General features: G+C 55.2%; 1 protein-coding gene across 12 annotated transcripts in view; it reads right to left on the bottom strand.

The window, feature by feature from the left end:
• RIMBP2 (RIMS binding protein 2) overlaps window positions 1-21132 on the bottom strand; it is a 78619-nt gene that overhangs the window by 20017 nt on the left and 37470 nt on the right. For all 12 annotated transcript variants that reach the window (XM_073888863.1, XM_073888855.1, XM_073888853.1 and 9 more), the window contains 6 exons: window positions 19119-19228; window positions 16526-17338; window positions 7811-7962; window positions 5995-6453; window positions 4190-4333; window positions 1337-1495 (listed from right to left, as the gene is read on the bottom strand). In XM_073888863.1, the coding sequence (XP_073744964.1) occupies window positions 1337-1495; window positions 4190-4333; window positions 5995-6453; window positions 7811-7962; window positions 16526-17338; window positions 19119-19228 (1837 nt within the window). The remainder of the gene's footprint in view (window positions 1-1336; window positions 1496-4189; window positions 4334-5994; window positions 6454-7810; window positions 7963-16525; window positions 17339-19118; window positions 19229-21132) is intronic.

Raw genomic sequence — 21132 nt, forward strand, 5'->3', positions numbered from 1 at the left:
CAGACCTCCTCCCAGGGAGAGAAGGCAAACTTCTGCTTCTTTGCTAAACTATCTGCAGGAAGTGCCACCCTAGGAGCTTTCTCCATCAGAAAGAGAAGCGTCACGGAAAAACAGATCCAGGCTTTGCCCAGCCCACCCGTGAGCACCTGCAGGCAAACACGGGGAGTCGGGGGGCATCAGATGGGACCAGGCAAGGCCTGGGCTCTGCCTCCCTCAAGGAAGGTTACTGGGAGTCCCGCTGACTGGTGAGGCCTTGGGAGCTGGCAGCGGGCTCGGGAGGAGCCCCCAGGAGCGGCAGGCGCTGACACTATGCAGAACCTGCCCAGGACCCCAGCATGTGCCCTGGTGACAGAGTATCTCCGAGGCCCTACCAGGGCCCCCTGCTGGGAGAACATCGGAGTCTTGTCTGTGCAAGGCAGCAGTGAGCTGGCAGCCGGGGCTGGATGTTGCCTTCTGTCTACCATCACAATGCATGCCCATGTCCCAGAGAGATTCCACAGTGGGGTGCTTTATCCCCCCGTAGAATTTTCCTCTTTGTGGCCTTTTTCATTGGCAAAGCCCACAAGGGTCCTAGCAGCCATCCAGCGCTTTGTGTGTCTCCCCCATGGGGGCTGGGAACGGCTGGAGGATGGCGGCCACACTGCTCAGGCTCAGGGCCCACTGTGGGAGCGAAGGCCCGAGGAGGCAGGGAGCGTGTGGGCACGCACATGAGGGAAAGCCTCCTACTTGGCTCTTCAGAGGCCTCGGACTCAGGTTCCCCATGAAGCCCCTCACTGGCGGCCACACCAGAGGTGGGGGCAGAGGACGTGGGGCTCTGGGGGAGGTGTCTGCGAAGGGGCCTGTGTGTGGACCCCATGTTGCCCCTGACACCCCACCCCCCTCTGGCTCCCATGTCCCCTGGAGCACTGATCACCCCAGCTTCGTCCTTGCATGTAAATGCAGAATCCCTACCGGCCCCGCTCCTCCCCAGCCCCTAGTGCAGCTCGAGGCCGACTCTCCAGCTGCCGGCTCTGCGATCAGCACTTACGGCCCGTGGTGGGGGGGTTCTTCCCTGTTCTGGGTCTTCACTCAATTCCTGGCACTGAGCTGGGCAGCCCGAGGGTGCCAAACAGGCTCTCCCGAACCCCTCCTCCTGGACTTTTGGGCCAAGTGCAGGACAGGAGGTGGGAGGAGTTTCCGAACACACAAACTCAACAGTGAGGAAGAAGCCGAGCCAAACCCACGGGCTCCCCCCAGCAGGGCGAGGCCGTCCGGAGCCGCCAGCAGCCCCGGCAGAGGGACAGGGAAGGGGAGCTCCAGGCCACGTGGCAGGAGCCGGTGACCCTGGGCCACTGACCTTGAGGGCGTTGTGGGATGTGCCGCTGGGTCTCCTCCTGCCCCCGTCCTCCAGCTGCATCTCAGAGTAGAGCTCCTCCTCGTCCTCCTCCATGATGTCCGAGAGGTCAGAGCCCCGGCTGCTCTCCGTATGGTACTCGTCGCCATGGCAGGAGTGTGGCTGGGGGCCAAGAGAAGGGACACTGTGGGGGCCCGTGGTCTGGGGGCCACCCAGGCCTTCCTTGCCTCCCTTCCCCTGCTCTGCATGCTTGCGAGCCCCAGGCTCGTGCATGTGCACCTCTGTGCATGTATGCGTGAGAGTGCACATGTGTGCATGTGAGTGCATGTGTCTGCGTGCATGTGTGCGTGTGAGAGCGCTTATGTGTGCATGTGAGTGCATGTGTCTGCGTGCATGTGTGCATGAGTGCACATGTGTGCATGTGTGCATGAGTGCACATGTGTGCATGTGTGGTGCACACGTCTGTGCGTGCATGTGTGCGTGTGAGAGCGCTTATGTGTGCATGTGTGCATGTGAGTGCATGTGTCTGCGTGCATGTGTGCATGAGTGCACATGTGTGCATGTGTGGTGCACACGTCTGTGCGTGCATGTGTGCGGGAGCGCATATGTGTGCATGTGTGCGTGTGAGTGCGCATCTGTGTGCGGGTCTGCGTGCATGTGTACGTGTGAGTGCGCATGTGTGTGTGTGTGCATGTGTGTGCATGCAAGTTGCCCCCATCCGTGGTGAGGAAGGCCTGGACGTCCCCATCCCGTCAAGCTCAGGGAGCCAGAAGAGCACAGAGGGCCAGCCCAGGTCTGCTAGCTCTGAGCTGGCAGGAACTGGGGAAGACCCTCACAGGCTCAGGCACACCACACGTGTGCAACAGAGAGCAGGAGGGTGGGAAAGTGCGTGTATGTGCGCCACATAAAAGCATTTAAGATTTTTACAAATACGGTGTCGTCTAACACACACGCACACCCTGTGTTGTCTGGAGAATAGCTGGTCCGGGCAGGAGGTGAGCCCCGCACACAGGTGGGCCTCACGCTGGGCCCAGCTCGCTCATGGACACCTGACAGAGCCTGTGTGTGGGCTCCGTCCAAACATCCTGTAGGATGAAGGGTGCGCATGATATTGTGCTTGCACACACAGACATGGACAGCCCTGGCCGGGCACCACGATGCCCAGCCGCTGCAGCTTGGCACCACACTCACTCACAGTGTCTGCATTCAGTATCTTGAGTATTTAAAGCAAAAATACGGAAGGTTGCCACAACCCAAACCTCACACCCTGGCGAGCTCATATTTATGACCACGTTCTGTTTTGCTAGATGGTGTTGATTGAACAGTTTATTTTCCTGGTGGGCAATAAGACAAATGAATTTAATAGCAGCCCATGACACATTTATTAAAAATACTCCAGTTTTTGATTACTAGCCCAGATAAAGACGTGTAAGCACTTCTGGCCACATGAAGTTCGAGGCCTGCTGGAGGCAGGAGGCTCTGCATGCCTTGTGGGGAGAAGGGGCCAGGAAGGTTCTCAGCCTGAGCCTCTGTGGCCTTGGGGTGGGCCTGGCTCCAGCTGTAATTCTTTCACTCAGTGGCCAAGTAGAAGACATACAATACACAAAGGAGTTAAACAAGGGAGTTTAAATACACAAAGACTAGGCTGGTTTTAAGGTGGTCTTCCCCAGGCGTCCAGGAAACTCCCTTGCACGAGGATACAGTCTCATCTGATTCCAACCCACTGATGTCAGAATAAACTCATGGAATGGAAGCAGGGGTCTGTCACTGGCCAAATGCATCACTGATAAGCCATTGATAGGAATCCTATTCCTCTCTTGGTACTGGGCACGTGGCCCCAGTCTGCCCAGTGAGAGGTAGCAGCAAGTCTGATGGAGCTTCTGGAAAAGACTTCTCTCCCCGTTAAGAGAAAAGTGCCTGAAAAGCAAGCCCCCTCTTTTTTTCATCCATCTCTTCCTTCCTTCTTGGGGTGCTGTCACATGATGCTGTGATTATTGGAGCTATGGCAGCCACTTTGCAACCAAGAGGAAGGCCAAAAGCATGGAAGATTCAGAAGCCAGAGCCCAGACACACTGGACAGCAGAATCAGTCTGGCAACATCCTCCTGAGGCTCCCTGTATCGTGGGTGGTGAAATGTCTTCACCATCTTTGTCATTATTAGGTGGGTATTCCGTGTCTTATGTTAAAATGAGTACAAGTAGAACTATTCTAATCTTGCAGACAAAGAGTCTGATGGCTGGAGGAGCTGGGCAACCTGCCTGCAGAGCTACGGCTGAGCAGCGGCAGGGCCAGGATGTGACCGAGTGTGTGAGTCTGACGCCCCCGAGGCCATGATGCTGCCCTGTCTCTCGGGCGTGGCAGGTGTCTTTGTGCCCTGACACCCCTGGATTGCCCGACTCTCCAGCCCTTCCTGTCTCTTGTCCAGACAGTCAGGGCTGCTTCCGTTAGAGTGCACGTGATCAGAACCTGGAGCCACAAGCCGGCGGAGCGCATCTGTGGTGCAGGGGCCTGGGCTGGGAGGGGAGCACTGACGGCTTGTGCTCTGGGTGTAGGATGCGGATCCTGTGTTTTGGGCTTTCCCGTGATGCCTGGCACATACCAGGTGCCCAACAAACATTAGTCTGATTAAGGAAAGTGAATGAACAAACGGTGGGCTCTGCCTAAATTAACCAGGTGGTCACCTGTAGGTTTACCTGACCCACCCAATCATCTGTGTGACCAGGTGCCGGCACAGCACGGTCGGGGAGGGTGGGAGCCTCCCATCTGGACTTCTGGAACTGTCCCCAGAGGAGGCCACACTCGGTAGCTCTGGCTGAGGCCAGGGGAGGCCCACAGGGACCTCACGGCCACACTCACCTGCTTGCCGAGCTCTGAGCCTTTCAGAAAGTCGTCCACCGAGGCGCCTCTCCTCTTGATGTCCGGGGAGTCATAGCTGTCTTCCTCATCCGAGTTTGTATACTGCCCGCCGCCCCTCTCCAGGAAGATGCTCCTTTTCTCTAACTTGGAAGGAGAAGGAAAGGAGCGGTCAGGAGGGGCTGGTGAGGGGCAGGGGGCTTCCAGGCCCCCATGTCTTCTGGGCTTGGCCTCTGCTTCGCTCAGCCCCCCAGTCCCCCTGGGAGCCACCACGGGTAGGGACCCGTGTCCGGTGGCCCAGCGCTGGCCTCTGATGTGCTGCCCCCGTCCCTGACCAGAACCACTTCCTGCCTTTGCTGGAAGAAACCTAGGGACACCACTTTCTTGAAAAATAACATTCGAAGGTTTGCTTTCTCTCCATGCCCTCCAAAAGGTAAGCTGGCTGGGGAGTGAGCAGCAGCCCCAGGCTCTGGCTCCAGCCAGCTCTCGGGACCCCGCCTGGGGGCCTTAGGGGTGCCATCCCAAAGAGCAGAGGGGTGCCCACTCCCCTGCCAGGCCCTTCCTGCCCACAGAGCTTCACCAAAAGCACCACAACGTTCTGGGCCCGGGCTTCTGCTTCGTGAGAAACAACACAGCGGGGGTGGGCCCACTTCTCGTCAGAAGTCACAGATTAGTGTTTAATCGTTTAAGTATTTGAGGCCAGTACTGAACCAGTTGGGAGAGCTCACGCAACGGCCGAGGTTTCCGGTGTTTAGGGAGGACCAACGGCTGTCACTGCACCGTGCATCGCTCCCCAGTGTCCTATACGTGGCCTGTGTGACCCAGCTCTGACCATTAGGGTCTACACCCTTCCTCAGACTCCCTGACCTGGTCCCCACCCCAGGGCCAGGCTGACCCAGCCCTCGGGACCTCCAGGCGTCCGCACAGATATCTCCACCTGCAGCTGTCAGCGTCCGACAGCGTCCTCTCTGTCCTGGAGGGACCCTACAGCTGGACGGGCAGAGCCGAGACGGATGCTGACCGCCACTGTCGCCTCGGCCAGAGCCCCGACCACAGGCCACAGCACACATGCCGGACACCCTGGTGGACCAACACACCCGAGGAAGAGACGGGGGCTTTGTCCCAGACAGGCAGGTGGGGGTGGGGGGCACACGGTCTAGCCCAGCTCCAGATCCCACTCTCCCGGGCCTGGACGGGGCAGCACCTCATAGGTGTTTCTTACTACGTCATGTCTCACTGCACATCTCGTCTGGAATACAGCACCACTGTATCCCCATGGCCCGCACAGTCCTGGGTAACAGGTATGCAAGTGTGTTTATACGTGTGCACTTCTGCACGTAGGGACGTGCGTATATGCCCACGGCTGTCTATGCGTGCACGTAGGTATGTCTGTGTGCACGTGTGCGTGGAAACAGGTCTGCATGCATGTAAAGTATGCACACGCACACAGCTGCGGCTCCGAAGCACGCAGAACCAGGCCGTGAGTCTCGTTCAGGAAGAAGATCCCCAGGCCAACTTCTAGAAAGCACCTCTCAGACCCTCAACATAGACAGAGCCTGGGGAGTGGGCCGCTCACAGCCTGTTGTTGGAGCTGAGCCAGGCTGGTCGAGAAGCAGTTTCTCTGGGTACATGGGTCCATTTTCACATACTGAGAATACATTTTGATCCCATCAGGATCTGGCCAAGAAAGCAGTCCACGGGCACAGGGAGGCCGCGCAGCATCCCTCCCTCCCAGGCCAGGCAGCCCCTGGGCGCCAGCGCCTGGAGCAGCCCCCTCCGCAGACCAGTGAGGAGAAGCCCAGTCTTACCCTGCTGCTCTCGGCCACCCTCTGCGCAGCTTCCCGGGCCATGGCCTTGGCGACGGACGTGGAAACCGGGGTGCCCTGTGGCTGTGGGAGGATCCGGCTGGGCGAGGGGGACCGCCTCCCCGGGCCCGAGCCCTGCAGGCTGGGTGGCTCCAGCATGTGCCCGTGGGCTGGGGCCGGGGCCCCAGTCTGCTCCCAGGCCCCATCCATGGCGACGTGGGGACCCAGGTGTTCATCTTTGGTATCGGGGGCTCCGGCACTTGCTAAGGGCTTCGGTGTGGGAGTTCTCAGGTGGGGGGTTGGAGGCACCAGGAGGTCGGGAGGGATGGCAGCAGGGGCAGAGTCCGTGGACTCGCCCTGCACAGAGAGGGTCCGCACGGTCACAGCCTTGGCTTCCAGGCTCCGCAGCCGCACCAGCTCCACGGCTATGCTGTCCGCCACGGGGGAGGTGACCTCAGCCACCTGCACACAGAGAATGTCTGTCACAGGGGCCCGCCTGCCTGCAGCTTCTCCCCATGCACCCTGCTGGACAGGGGCCAGCCCCCAGACGGCCTCCCAGGCCCGGGACCCTGTCCATGCCCAGCTCAACTGCGTGCCCGGCCTGGAGAGCCTCAGAGGGGGGCAAAGGCCGGGGACTTCCACAGATCCCACCCGTGCAGCTCTTGGAGGTTCCTGGGCACCAGTGAGGACCACGCCTTTCCTTCCCTGTCCAGAATCAATTCAGATATAGATGCAGGGGCCTCAGAGGCATCAGAAACCAGGTATGAACTGCCAAAGTTGGGTGGGGGGAGAAAGGGCCAGGCAGGGGCCAAAATGGACTTCCTGTCATAGAGCAAGGACACACTTTTTCTGCATGGGCATACCCTGCCTGCAGGCTTCCCTACGGAGGGGGAGCACAGGGGAGTCCAGGGGAGGAAGGAGAGCACGGGGGAGTCTCGGGGGAGGAGGGAGAGCACGGGGGAGTCCGGGGGAGGAGGAGGAGCACGGGGGAGTCCCGGGGAGGAGGGGGAGCATGGGGGAGTCCTGGGGGAGGTGGGGGAGCACGGGGGAGTCCCGGGGAGGAGGGGGAGCAGGAGGGAGTCCTGAGGGAGGAGGGGGGAAGAGGGGAGTCCTGGGGAGGAGGAAGGGGGCAAGGGGAGTCCCGGGGGAGGAGGGGGAGCCAAGGAAGCATGCCCCTGCAGGCGGCAAGTCCCGGGGACCAGGCAGGAGGAGCTCAGATAGGCACTTACATCTGATGTATCAGCTCTGGCTCCTCTGGGGGAACAGGAGGGGGTGGGAGGATGGACAGGAGCTCCTCCAAGCGTCCCCCCGTCTGTGTGTCATGTGCCAGGGCGGGGCTGGGGCTGGTACGGGGTCCCTACGGTGGGCATTAAGGACACAGGGTCTCTGGGAGCCAGGCCCGCTGTGTGTTGATGTGCAGATGGCCCCCCTCCCCTTTGGCTGGTGGTACCATCTTCTCAACAACAGCTGGTTGAGTTTATGAGCCCGTCATCCACTGGGGGGCTAACTTTGTGGGGTCAAGAGGCGAGTTTTCAGTACTGAGGGGAGAACAGGAACCGCCCGGGGCAGGGCAGCAGTGGCGTGGGAGGTGGGTAGAGAGAATTCTGGAAAGGAGAAGCCACAGGAGAGAAGGGGGCTGTGTTCCGCCGGGGTGGGGGCCCTGGGCGCCGCTGAAGGTGCTGTTCAGGACGTGCCGGTGTATCTTGGGGGTGGAGAGAGGGAAGAGAGGGATGCCCCCCACCCCCTGCCTCACCCTTCCAGGAGCAGGTGCAGGCCAGTCCCTGGCCGGTCCCCGCGCGATCCCCCAACCAGAACTCACCCTCTGCCCTTTTGCATACACGCCGTAGCCAGACACGTTGGCCCCATTGGACAGCCCGGCGGTTGTCAGGGCGGGCGGCTTCCAGGAGACCTGGACAGTGGCTGGGGTGGCCCCGGCGTGGACAGTGACATCTTGGGGGGGCGCCGGAGGGCCTGGAGGCACAGAAAGCGCTTTCAGGGCACGGCCCTCTGGCAGGTGAGCGGCCGGGGAAGCTCACTGCTCTCACCTGGAAGGCGTGCTCTGGGCCGGTGGCCGGGGCAGCGGGCGGGAACGCGCACCACATGGGAAGGCAGGGCTGCCGGAGGGCGGCAGCTCCCGGCGTGAACCGCGGCCCGCAGCTCACCGGGGCGTTGTTCCGCCGCCTGCGCCCACCTGCGCCCTGTTCCCAGTCCGCGAGCGCGGACGTCATTCCTGGGCGGTGGGATTGGCTCAGGACGCGCGCAGGCGAGCCCAGCGACTGGCAGAGAGAGATTCCTCCCTCCCTTTTCCCCTCCTTGCCGCTGCTCTCTTTCCTCCCTCCGTCTGTTCATGGACTCGAGAGAAGGTAGGGGTGGACCGCGTGTGGGAGGGGACAGAGCTGAGCGCCAAGAGAGACGGGTCTGAGGACAGCACCTGGCCCTGAAAATCTAGCTCCGCACACAGGCTTCCCAGCTGCACCAGCAAACACTTCTCTTGCGCCGTGGCCAGTCTGCATGTGCCGTGGGTCGTGAGCAGCCAGTTCGCGTGGCACGGAGGCCGTGGCTGTGGCCCTGGTCATCTGGAGGCTCCCAGGGACAGCAGGATGGCCCGTGCTGCCCACCACCCTTTCCTCGAGGTCTGTGCACACTTCCACATCCTCCTGCTTGAACGTGGCATTTCATTTGGAAAAGAACATATTTATAACTTCCAGGAGGAAGGCTCGGAGCCCCACATTTGCTCCCCCGAGGTATTCATTTCTGGGGAGGGGTGGGCAGCTGTCTACGGAGGATTCTCTGCGGGCCACATGCTTCTCCTTGCTGCGTACTTTCCACCACGGGACCCTCACACAGGCCTGTGACCGCAGCACACCCCCACTTTGCATGTGAGGACATTGAGGTTCAAGGGAAGTCACTCAGCTACTCAGTGCCGGAAGCAGGGTTCACACCACACTTCCCTGTAGCCCATTTGCAAAGGCACGTAACGACTCCACTCTTAATAACATGCCATGATAAAAGTCTTCAAAACATCTTCACAGCCTGGCTCAGAGGTGAAATTCTACCTGTATAGTTAATTTAAAGGTGACGTATTGCCAAAGAAAGGTGTGTTTAGAGTCGGACTCAAAGAGCAGATGTCCTTTCCTTCATGATTCCCCCATCCACTCACCTGCTCAGCCCTGACTTGGCTACTGCTGGATACCAGGCCTTTGCCTTATAACCAAGACAACCAGTTCTATCATCCTAGAAATGCAAACAAATCAGAGGCAGGATAGGACGTGATAAGAAAGTGGACACTGGAGCCTGCCTGCCCAGGTTCAAGCCCCAGATCTGCCAGTTACTGACATGGGACCTTGGACAACTGTCTTTTATTTAGTTACCTTATCTATAAAATAGACACGATACAGAGCCTGTTGGCAACAACGGCTATGTACTCACTAAAACATCATCACTGTATTATTATTTTACTCCTGCTCAGACAGCCGTGCTCAGTTTCTAAACTTCCCTCTCAGTAAGATGTGGCCCCTGTGGCTGACTCCTGACAGAACAGGGCAGAAGTGATGGGTGCCATGTCCAGGCTAGCCCACCTAAAGCTCCACAGGTGAACCTATAAGGTCCTTCCCCCTCTGGTTGGGAAGGAGATGACCCCTGGAGGCAACCTCAGAAGCCACAGAGTAGAAATGGCGAAACTACGAGATGGACATGCCTGGGTCCCCAAATCATCACTGGAAGAGAGCTGCCCATCAGGAATATCTGCATCAGATCCAATCATGAGCAAGCTTCTGAGAAATCATGGCTTCTAACATACAATAAATCATCAGTACAGCCAACTTCAAGCATGAGATTAAATGAACTAAAATGTAGATAAAGTGCTTGTAACAGTACACGGGCTCAGAGTAAGTGCCATTTATATACTAATTATTGTTATTATTTGTTTCAACTTGATTCCAAAGGCACTGGACTCCTCACACTCCCATAAAAGATCCTGAAATCTCCACCCTCTATATCAGAAGTGGAAGACCTTTCTGGAGAGCACAATCCTTTTAGTGGGGACCACTTGTTTTGGTGGCTGTTGTGTTTGACCAGACTCTGGGGATTTAGTGATGATGATTCTGTTTTCTGTCTCTGAGTAGGGCTGTTCCTTCCTAAGCACTGCTAGCTGCATCAACCTTGAGTGCCGTCTGCCTCCCTTCCCTGTGATTGGTCACCATGGTGGACTTGCCCCTCAGAGTATGGGACAGATCATATAGGCCCTCATCCACTCAGAGCTAAATTGCTGCCAGGACTCTTGGAGACCTGTGGGGTACCACGTCCCCCTATCTCCTCAACACTGTCCTCATGGCCTGGTAGCATTCATAAGATGAAAGCAATCAGTGGTTCTTGTCAGAGCCAGGTCACTCTCCTTTGCTGATGAAGAACACCCAGCAATGAGAAAAGCAGCCATGCCTCGTGGTGGAAAGAAGCACCTTGAGCCATTTCCAAAAGCCTCCCGTGAACATGCCCCGTGTGATTCATCCCACACTATGAGGTAGAGGGAAAGGGGACGGCATGTGATCTGTGCCTTGAAAGGAGGCAAACAAATTAGCAAATCTGACACTTAACCAAATTCCTTTTTATTCTCCCTTAGGACACTGCCCAGCTTACTTGTACGAGAGATAGAGTCCAAGCAGGAAGTGGTGGTCTTGCTGGATTGTGGAGTTAGAAGTCGGCGTTCAATGATGGCAGACGTGATAGAAATTGAGAGAGGCCCCAGAGAGTGAAGACCCAGTGCAAGAGGATCCCTAACCTCTGTGTGCCCATTCCCCTCAAACTATTCGGTGACCCCTAAATTGTGCCTGTGCAGGGCAGGCAGGAATGCAAACAACATAAAGGAAAGTAAACAGCTAGATAGCTATAGAGTTCAGCACTGATTCTGGTAGCTGCCTAGTGCTAAGAGGAAGAACTTGGAGTTCAAATCCTTTTAAGTTAGAGGAGCTTAAGTTTTCCATTGGAGACACAGAAGGCCCATCTCACAGAAGTTGGGATCATACATCAGGACTAAGGGCCACATTCTGAGGCAAAAATGAAATATATTTACTCAAATAAAGCTAAAACAAGCATCTACAGGATCTAGATATGTCACAAATATAACTATCTGCTAGACTAAACCTCAATTCTCTGCAGAGGTGTTGTTACAGCTGTTACTGATGAAGATAACAGAATCCAGAGTCTTTCTAGGGCATAATCTACAATGTCCAATACACAAAGAAAGTCACCAGATGTGGAAAGAAATGAGAAAATATGATTCATAGTCAAGAGGAAAAATAGTCAGTAGAAGCGGGCCCACAGATGACCCAGACATTGGAAGTAGCAAAGACTAAAATAATTATTACAAGTAGGTTAAAGAATGTATAGGTAAAGATAAATGTGGTAGGTGAAGAGATGGGAATTCCAAGAGTGATAAGAAAATTTTAAAAAGGACCAAATGAAAATCCTAGAACTGAAAACTGCAATGGCCAAAATAAAAATTTCATTTAATAGTATTCACAGCAGATTGGACACTGCAAAAGAAAGAATGAATACACTTGAAGACAGAGTAATAGAAATTCTCCCAACTGAAACACAATGAGGAAAATGATCTAAAAAATAAACAGGAGTTCATAAATCTGTACAACAGCAAGCAATCTGACTTATGTATAATTAGATTCTCCGAAGTGAAAGTTAAAGTAGAAAAGGTCTGTGGGGATACAAAGTTTGAAATTTGAAGAAAAACCACTACCACTACCACCCTTAGATCCAGGAATATCAGTAAATTTCAAAAAAGATAAGTAGAAGTAAAAGTAAGCCTAGGCACATTACAGTCAAATTACTGACCATCAAAGTCAGAGATAAATCTTGAAAGAGAATGAAGGGGAAAACAGGAGAGCCGACTCCTGATACAAATAGGGGAGGTCAAGAGAAAGGGAATGACTTTTGCACAGTACTGCAATAAAAAAAGTCTAGAATTCTATATCCAGAGAAAAAATATTTTTTCAAGTTTTATTTATTTATGTAATCTCTACACCCAACATGGGGTTCAAACTCCTGACCCCAAGATCAAGAGTTGCACACTCCTCCAACTGAGCCAGCTGGGTGCGCCCAGAGAAAACATATTTTTAAATAAAGGTGAAATAATGAGTTTTTTTTTTAAGATAACCAAAAGAATACTGAAACAGATGCTAAAGGAAAGTCTTCAGAGCTGGAAGGAAATCATACCAGGTGGAAATATGAACCTACAAAAAGGGATAAAAACTGGTGGAAATTGCAGATATATTGGGAAACATAAAAGACTATTTTTGTCGAATTCTTCAAAAGCAATTAATTAAAGCAAGATAATGTATCAAGGGGTTCACAATATATGTAAAAGTAAAATATATAAAAACAATAGTAAAAATGAAGGAGCATAAATGGAATTATACTTTGGTACTATTCTTCCCTTGTAAATACATTATCTTATTAATGTAAGCTAATTTTTTAAAGCTTTATTTATTTGAGAAAGAGACAGAGATAGTGACAGAGATAGGGAAAGTGACCATGAGTGCGGAGGAGAGAGAATCAATCCCCCTGCTGAGCAGGGAGGGCTCGATCCCAGGATCCTGGGATCATGATCTGAGCCAAGGGCAGACACTTAACCCACTGAGCCACCCAGGCACCCCTGTAAGCTCAGTTTTGATAAGTTAAACATGCATGTGTTACTCCCTGCAGCAATCTCTAAAGCAAGAATACAAAGAGTTATAGCCAAAAAAAGTCAATAGAGGAGGAAATGGAATAGAAAAATACACTTAGTTGACTCCTTCCTTCCCTTTCTCCCCAAAAAGGTAGGGAAAGATCAACAAAGAAAAAAACAGGATAAATGAAAAACAAAGAGCATATGGCAGACTTAAACCAAGTCATATCAGTAATTTTACTAAAAGAAAAGGAACTAAAGATTCCAATTAAAAGGCAGAAATTGTCAGATTTCTATAACACCAAGATCCGACTATTGGCTATTCATAAGAGACATCCTGAAAATAAAGATACAAAGAATTTGAAAGGTTAGAAAAAGATATAACATGTAAACACTCAGCATGAAAAAGCTGGTGATCATATGAATGTCAGACAATACAGACTTCAAGACAAGAAGTAATACCAGAGACAAAGAGGGGCATTTCATTATGAGAAAGGGGTCAATTCATCAAGAACTAACCACTTAAATGTGTATGCACCTAGGGCGCTGGGGTGGCTCAGTCATTAAGCTTAAGTGTCTGCCTTCGGCTCAGGTCATGATCCCAGGGTCCTGGGATCGATCCCTGCATCAGGCTCCCTGCTCCGTGGGAAGCCTGCTTCTCCCTCTCCCGCTCCCCCTGCTTGTGTTCCCTCTCTCGCTGTCTCAGTCTCTGTCAAATAAATAAATAAAATCTTAAAAAAAAATAAATAAATGTGTATGCACCTAATAATGGAGCTTCACAATATATAAAGCAAAAAGGAGAAAACTGAAGAGGAAAATATAGACAATATTTAGAAATATATATTTCTATATATATATTATATATATATTATATATATTTAGAAATATATAGACAATAATTCTCAATAACTGGAGAGACTGAGCAGACAAAACCCAGTAAGGGTATGAAGATTTGAAGAATTCTACTAATAGGTCTCTCGTGTCCCATCTGGGAAGTGGCTTGCCCTTCCTGCAGCCGCCGGGCACTCTGCATACAGGCTTCTGGTCGTGATCTGCCTTGAGTCTCGGGGCCTGCAATTGCCAAGCCAGCCCCAGCAGGCAGGGGGACAGTAGAGCTCAGGAGAAATTCCAGCCCGTCTCTCTTCATTCAAGTATCCGGTTCACCTGGCACTGGGAGGGTGGGGGATGCACACGGCAATGCTTAGCCCAGGCTGGAGGGAGGAAGTCTGGCCACCGCCAGTGGGCAGGCCTGGCCTCTGCAGGGACCACAGGATCCTGGAGCTGCCAGGTGGGAATGATGTGCCTTGCTTGTCTAGGCCCTTTGGAGAAGTCCTTTTCAGAAGATGCTGTATGCAGTGTTGCAAACCCTAAAGATCATCTTAAATTCTGATTTGAAATCTACTTCTGAATGCCAGCTTTAAATTCCACCCCTAGAATTTAGGTACCACAATGGCTACCATTGAAAACACCACGTTTCCTGCCCCCAACAATTCACAAGGCTGATGTCACCCTAAAGCACACACATTGCCCATCCCTCTGCTGACAGCTGCCCCTGGGACGTGCAGCTCTGTGACCTTGTGATCCCACCTGTGACGTCCTGTTTCTAGTATCGGCTTGCTGAGGACCCACCTGATCCTTCTCCTTGGGGGTGAGTGGCTTCTCATAAAGGCAGGGGACTCTGGAATTCAAGATTCCGGCCTTTCTGTTGAGTGACCAGACCAGACCAGAGTTTGCTGGGGGCTAGCGTTGCATCCTGAGCTAATTGTAAGTGTTCAGAAACCCCACTAAGTCTTTCAGGGTCACTAGTGTTTCCTTGATCACCTGGCTCTGGCACTTTGATCAGTCTCAACAAGGAACGCTGATTAAGCTATCAGGCCTCGTTGTTCTGAAGAGCAATGGTCCAGAGCTGAAACCAGTCTGGGATCTTCCTCAGTTCTCGCTTCTACATAAAGCGAAATCACAGTTGAGGGACAGGGGTTTGTGGGTGAAGGGAGACTTGGAACTGCTCTTCTGTCAGCTCCAGCCCAGCAGGGGGTGGCTCTCATGTCCGCCGTGCGGGCGTGCTCAGTACAGGTCATACCTGAGATGAGTTCAGAACGCACTGGTCTGGGAGCACCCCTTTCCTCCCACGCAGGGCAGGATCTCCCAGACCTTCCCCTCACTGCACTCACCACCATCAGAACATGGTCTGCATCCCCCACCCCAGAATTCATGCTGAAATCCGAACGCCCACGGTGCTGGTGTCAGGAGGTGAAACCTCTGGGAGGGGCTGACGTCATGACTGCAGAACTCTCAGAGGGGCGTCAGTACCCTCACCCAGGAGGCCCCACAGGCGTCCCTCGCCTCCTCTACCCCGCGAGGACACGGGAGAAGACCCGTCTGTGGACCAGGACGCAGGTCCTCCCCAGACCCCAACTCTGCGGCGCCTCGGCCTCGGACTTCCAGCCCCCAGAGCCGTGAGGAGCGACCGCACTGTGTTCGGGCCGTGCGCACTGCCCGGGACGCCAGGGATGAGGGGCTACCCTGTGGGACGTGCCCTAGGCTCATACCTGGACCCCCCATCCTGTCCATCTCACGGTGAGCTTCTCCAGAAGCCCAACCTGGTGGTCCCAATGCGGGTTCCTCGTCCCTCCCGAGCCCCGCCCCCAGCCCGGTGCCTTGTGTTTCTCATTTCTTGACCCCCCAGCACTGACCACGTGACTGTATGGTAGGCATCAGGGCCAAGCGTCTTCATCGTCCCGGTATTCACAGTTGACGCCGTGGCTGGTCAGGAAATCAAGTCACCATGCAAGGCAAGTGTGCTGACCCCTTAGAAGGCCACCGCTCCTGAGACATCCCTCCCTCCCCAAGGCAGCATCCGCCCCACCTGCCCATGACATTGCTGCTTTGTAGGTCAGACGCTAGTTGGTTATGGGTTTGGCAAATGCTGGAGAACACAATGAAATAGAAGTGAATCCATCACAAATTGAGCGGCCCATCTTGTGTTAGAGGGAAGACTTCAGGCAGCTGGTAAAAGTGCTCCTGGAGAAGAGACGAATTGCTTGTAAAAACTACCGACAAACGAGGTGGGGCGGGGCCGGATGAACTAAGCACAGAGAGAAGTCCAACAAAGAGGCTGCAAAGACGGGCATTTCAGGGGATCTCGTGAGTAACGCAGGACGAAGAGAGGCTCTAGAGGAAACAAATTATGCCCTCAAATATTCTTGCAAAAATGACCTTCTTTGCTCCAAGAAGGCTACTCTTCCCCCAGGTGTCCGGGCTCCCACCTGGGCACAGCTGGCCTGCTCGGAAGGTGCACCACAGCCAAGACCAGCACCACGGAAGTTTCTGGAGGTGGGGGGAGTTGCCCCACGGCAGCACCGGGCGTCTGGTGACTCGGAGATGAGCAGACCCGGCGGGCTACGATTTCCTACGATTTTACGTAGCAGTTGCGCCCAGAACCCAGAAAAGCGTCTACAACAGAATTTCACACCCTCTACACAAATTCACCCGCGTGTGTGATTTACGATGAGAGAGAAAGAACGGTTTTGAAGGCGTGCGGACACTTGGTTTGCCGTTCCACTCAACGAGCGCGCGCTCGCGGGAGGGACGCTGTGGGGGAGACATCCCCTTACGCCCCTGAGGGCGGCCTCACTGTGTCCTGTCTTTTCCAGGGCGGGCCTCTTGCAGACGCCAGTGTGAGAAGAAGTAGCTTCACAAACATGGTCCCTACACAAAATCCACGTATTCTCCCTCCCCTCTCCCTCTCCCTCCCTCATGGGGCTTTCCAGAACAGTGCCATCTGGGTACCGTCTTCCCTGCCTGAGCCCTCTCGCCCCAGCCCTGCCCCTCGGGGCCCCACGGGAGGACGGGGCTCACCTGCGGGCAATGTGGAGAATTCCACGAAGGCCTCTTTCTTCTCCCGTTGCTCCAGGGGCAGCTGCCACGGCATCTGGTGAGGCTTGGCCAGGACCTTCACCTTGTAGGCCATGTTGGGCCTGAGGTTGAAGAACTGGTACTTGTACCTGGCAGCCCTGACGACGTCGAGCTCCTCCTCGTTGAGGAAGATGACGTGGCTGTAGTTGCTGTTGGTGGGCAGCCAGGAGAGCTGGGCGGAGATCTGGGTGATGTTGTCCACCCTCAGGTGGGAGGGGGCCACCACCACGTCCTTGCCCACCAGCAGCGTGCACTGCAGCTCGTCCGAGCTGCCCCTGCTGGTGATGCACTGCACAGAGATCCGGTAGGTGCAGGCCGCTGTGTTGAGCTTCTCGATGAGGGCCTTGGTTCTGCTCCCGAGCATGAGGCTCACGCGTGTCTCCTGGTCCACCAGCACGTTGTAGCTGCTCACGGTCCCCCAGCCTGGCGGCACGGCCGGGGGCTCCCAGGCCACAATGACACTTCGGGCGAGTTGCTTGATGAGGGTGATTTTTCTAGGGTAAGGCACGATGTCTTCTCCGGTCTCGTCAATGCTCACGCCCAGGGTCCCCGCACCATTGTCCGTGACGCCGGCGTGTGTGTGAGCGGGGCCGCGGAGGTCCACAAGGCTCCCCACCTCCGAGCCGATGCCAGCCTGCTTGATGAGATTCTGGTCCTGTTCTTTGCCCAGCGCACTTGCTAGTCGTGACTCGCTGTCCTGCACAAAGTCCACAAAGTTGGAGGGCACCAGACCCCTCTGCCCGTCCAGGAGCTCACCTGTTGGCACAAGGACAGTGAGAGCACCCAACCCTCGCGTCGGGGGTCCCCAAGGTCCCGCCCCATCGTCTGCGAGAGCAACGGGACCACAGAGGATCCCACAGGTCTTCACGGAAGCCTGCCCAGATGTCCCTTCCTCAGTACCCCGCTCTCATGACTTGCCACCTGCCACCCCTGAATCCATCAGTCAGGGCGGCCTCCTCTTTAATGCTTATCATGAGCCAACACCACCGCGTTCAGTTACCTGCATACGGGCATTGACGACCCTCCCAACGGGGCTAATGCCCCATGAGAGCAGGGACCCCTTTCTGTTCATCACATGAACTGTCCTGGGACACCTAGCACACAGTAGGTGCCCAGTAAGTGTCTCAGACCAACACACACGCATGACACGAGGGGTTTGGAGGTAAAAAATAATAATAATAACCGTCTTCCTATCATCTTTGCTGGGGCGAGCATATGCATAGGAACTAAAAGGTGACCCTCCCCCCTTGCAAGGCACCGTGTACGTCCTAACGAGGTCACCAGCGTGCCATCTACTCTGATGCAGAGATTATCCATGCGGTGCCAGACCACACTGTCGAGTGTCAGAGAATGTCATCAAGCTAGCTCTCGCAGTGACGGGCGGCTGCGGGGAGAGCCCCTTCCTGTTGTGCGAAATGTTCTTTTTAGTTGGGCTCAAAGCCTATTAGCTGCAGGGGCCTGAAAAACCGAGAGGTGTTTTGAGGAACCTCCAAGACGACACGGTCCGGACAACCTTCCAGCACCAGTGGGACAGGGACCCCCCCCACCCAGTACCTGGCAGGAGGCTGGGGAAGCCTGGGGGTGCCGACACTGGGGGCCCCCGCCTCGGGGGACATGTGATGGACCCAAGGAGGGCACGAGACCATTAGCCCTGGATTCTCCCAGAATAAATGGGGACCCTGACTCTGCTCCTGGTCCTATGGAGGGTGTGGGTCTCAAGATGGTCCACCCTCGCTCGCCTCCAGGGCACTCCCACAAGGGGAGGTGATGGGAACGATGCTGATGGGGATAAGCAAGGCCCACCGCGCAACCGCCCCACACTGCGTGTCCCCTAGGCTGGCCCGGAGGTGGGGACGCGCTCTCTCCTTTCTACCCAAAGGGAAGCTTCCCCCGCCGCCTCATGGACAGCGGACCCCCGAGCTTTGCAGCCCGCTGTGAATCAGGCTCCATGGGGCCATGACAGAGAACCCTGCTGGCTTCGAAAGAACCAGTCCTTCTGCTCAAGGGCAATCACGGGCAGAGACCAAGACCCTTCTGTCCAGAGCAACTCAGCTCGTGACACTGCAGGTGCTGTCCCCAACTCGTCCTCAGGCTAACGAGGGGACGGGGTGAGGCGTCCCAGACGGGAGCAATTACATTCCCCGATTTTAAGCTGGGGGAGGGATCTAGCAGGACGTGGGCCAGACAACAGCCGAAGCCAGAGGTCAGTGGGATCGCCCTGAGCCAGGGGAGGCCACCACCTGTCCTGCGGGGAGGAGGTCAGCTGGGGGAGCCCGGGGTGCTGTGCAGTGAGGTAGGAGAGGCAGGACAGCCCCTCTGGGACAGGAGGGTCCTCAGCCCAGGGTGTGTGCTTCAGCTGCCCGGGGAGCTCTGCGGGGACGTCCGAGGTCTGCCGGGGCTAGGACGCCCCTCCGTCATCAGAAGGGCGGAGGGTCAGGAGTAACCAGGAGCCTGGCCTGTCTGTCAGGGCCCCGGGCAAACAGGTCAGGCAGGTGGCCCGCCCCGGCGCGCCCACCGCCCCGCACCCCCAACCGACCTTCGTAGAAGCCGTCTTCGTCCATGTCCCCGTAGATGTAGAGGTACTTCCCCGCCGTGAGCGGCAGCTCGGCCTCGGGGTTCTCATTGGGCCCATCAAAAGGGTTGTAGCTGGAGGAAGGAAGGACTCTCTTGAGTAGATGCTCCGCGTGGAGGCCAATGCGGCGCCTGCCCCCGCCCCCCTGCGCCTGCACGCCCGCTCGCCCACGCGGGTCCAGACCAAGGTGGTGTACGTGTGGGTCTGGGAGCCGGATGACACATTGACAGTTCCGTCTTTCTGCTCCTACCTGTCGCGTCTACCACAACGACACGTGCTCAGATTAGGAAGCAAAAAAGAAGATCATGCACCCTATAATCTTCCTGTGTATGTTATTTAGCAGAAGTGGAATCATATTACATAGGCTTTTTAGTAATCTGCTTATTTTTCACACTTTCCCATAGAGCGGGACCCTCCCTCCGCCTCATGAAATATTCTATCGCGTCCTTGTTAATGGATGCGGAGTATTTCACTGAACAGACTGACTCACGCCGCTTAACCAATGTCCCAACAACGTTGGGCGTTGATGTTGCTTCTAACCTTTGGTTAATCTGAACAGCGTTGCATCAAATATCCTTCTAAACATATCTTTGCACACTTCCACAATTTCTTCCTAAAGGTAAATCTCTAGGAAGCATATTTGTTTGCTCAAAGGCATGGATATTTTTAACGTTCAGGGTGCCTACTGCCAAAATGTCCTGCAAAACACGGAGGCACTGTTTTGCCCTCCCCCCCTCCTCAGGGTATGAGAGTGCCCACCCTCTCAAGTCCTCAAAATATTGGGATGAATATTTTTTTTACAATCATGCTCAATTTGCAAAGAAAATATATGGTAGGTGAATTTTGGGTTATCAAATTAATTTTAAATAACAGAAAAGGCTCCACTAAGTAAAACGGCATTCCTGGTAGTGAAAGGTAACAGCCGTGTCCTGAAAACGTGTAGTAGAGACGCTGTGATGGGTCACACGCCGACAGCATTGGAGGCTCACCAATACATCAGGGACAGGTTTTATGTGCTCAGCAAGGAAAGCAGAGAAAGTGTTACTTCTCCCAATTTTAAGCACAGAGCGAGGTATGAGATGCCGGCCCAAAGTCACAAGCTCCCTAAGTCGCGGGGGTGGGAGCAGAGTAAGGCCCCCTGATCCCCGTCCTGTGCAGATTTCACGGCACCAAGTCGCTCTGCTGCTCCCTAACCAGGTCCCAGGGTCTAGGAATGCTGTGCAATGGGCTGATGGTTTTCGGAAGTCATTAATGGCCAGGGGCCACCTGCACCAGGAGCAGACAGACGGGTGTTTACTGTGAAAGCCTGGGGGGGTGGAGGAAGTGGGGAAACAGTCCGGCAAGGGGGTGGCCTATGCAAAGGCCCTGGGGCAGGGAGCAGGGTCCCTCCCCGGAGCTGAGAGCCAGCCTGGCTGGAGGTGAATGCAGGAGCATTGAGGGATAACGACTGGCAGGGTCCCCGTCGTCGGTGTGGATTTGATCTCTAGAGCTGGGAGGTATCAGGAGTTTTAAGGTGGGGTGTGACTTGAGCACGCCTGCATTTTATGGAGACCCTCGGGGCACCCTGTGCATGGGGCTGGCAGAGGAGATGGGGTGAGGACGTTGGATCAGGGAGTGGCTCAGGAGGTGACGAGACTGGGCTTTGCCTGGACACAAAGAGTGAGGGGCCATGGGGCTGAAGGCTTCGTGGGTCAGGATGAGCGGAGGGAGACACGGGCACTGAGTCGGGTCCGCGGGCGGGGGCTGATGCTGGGAGAAGGGAGGGCAAGGGTCAGTGCGGGGTGTCTCACTGAATTTGCAAGCTCAGGGAGGGCGAGGAGGGCAGCCATCGTGTGCAAATGGAGAGCCCACCCCAGGCAGGACCCTGGACTCGGAGGGAGTGCATGGGGGCTGGACAGATAAAGCACCCCGTGTGCCCTGATCTGCAGACAGAAAGGAGGGAAGGCCCCAACGCTGCCACGCACCCACGTGCGGGGGT

The sequence above is a fragment of the Callorhinus ursinus genome, unplaced genomic scaffold (assembly GCF_003265705.2).
Source record: "Callorhinus ursinus isolate GAN/ISIS: 27379988/994484 unplaced genomic scaffold, GSC_fseal_2.0 scaffold97, whole genome shotgun sequence".
NCBI lineage: Eukaryota > Metazoa > Chordata > Mammalia > Carnivora > Otariidae > Callorhinus > Callorhinus ursinus.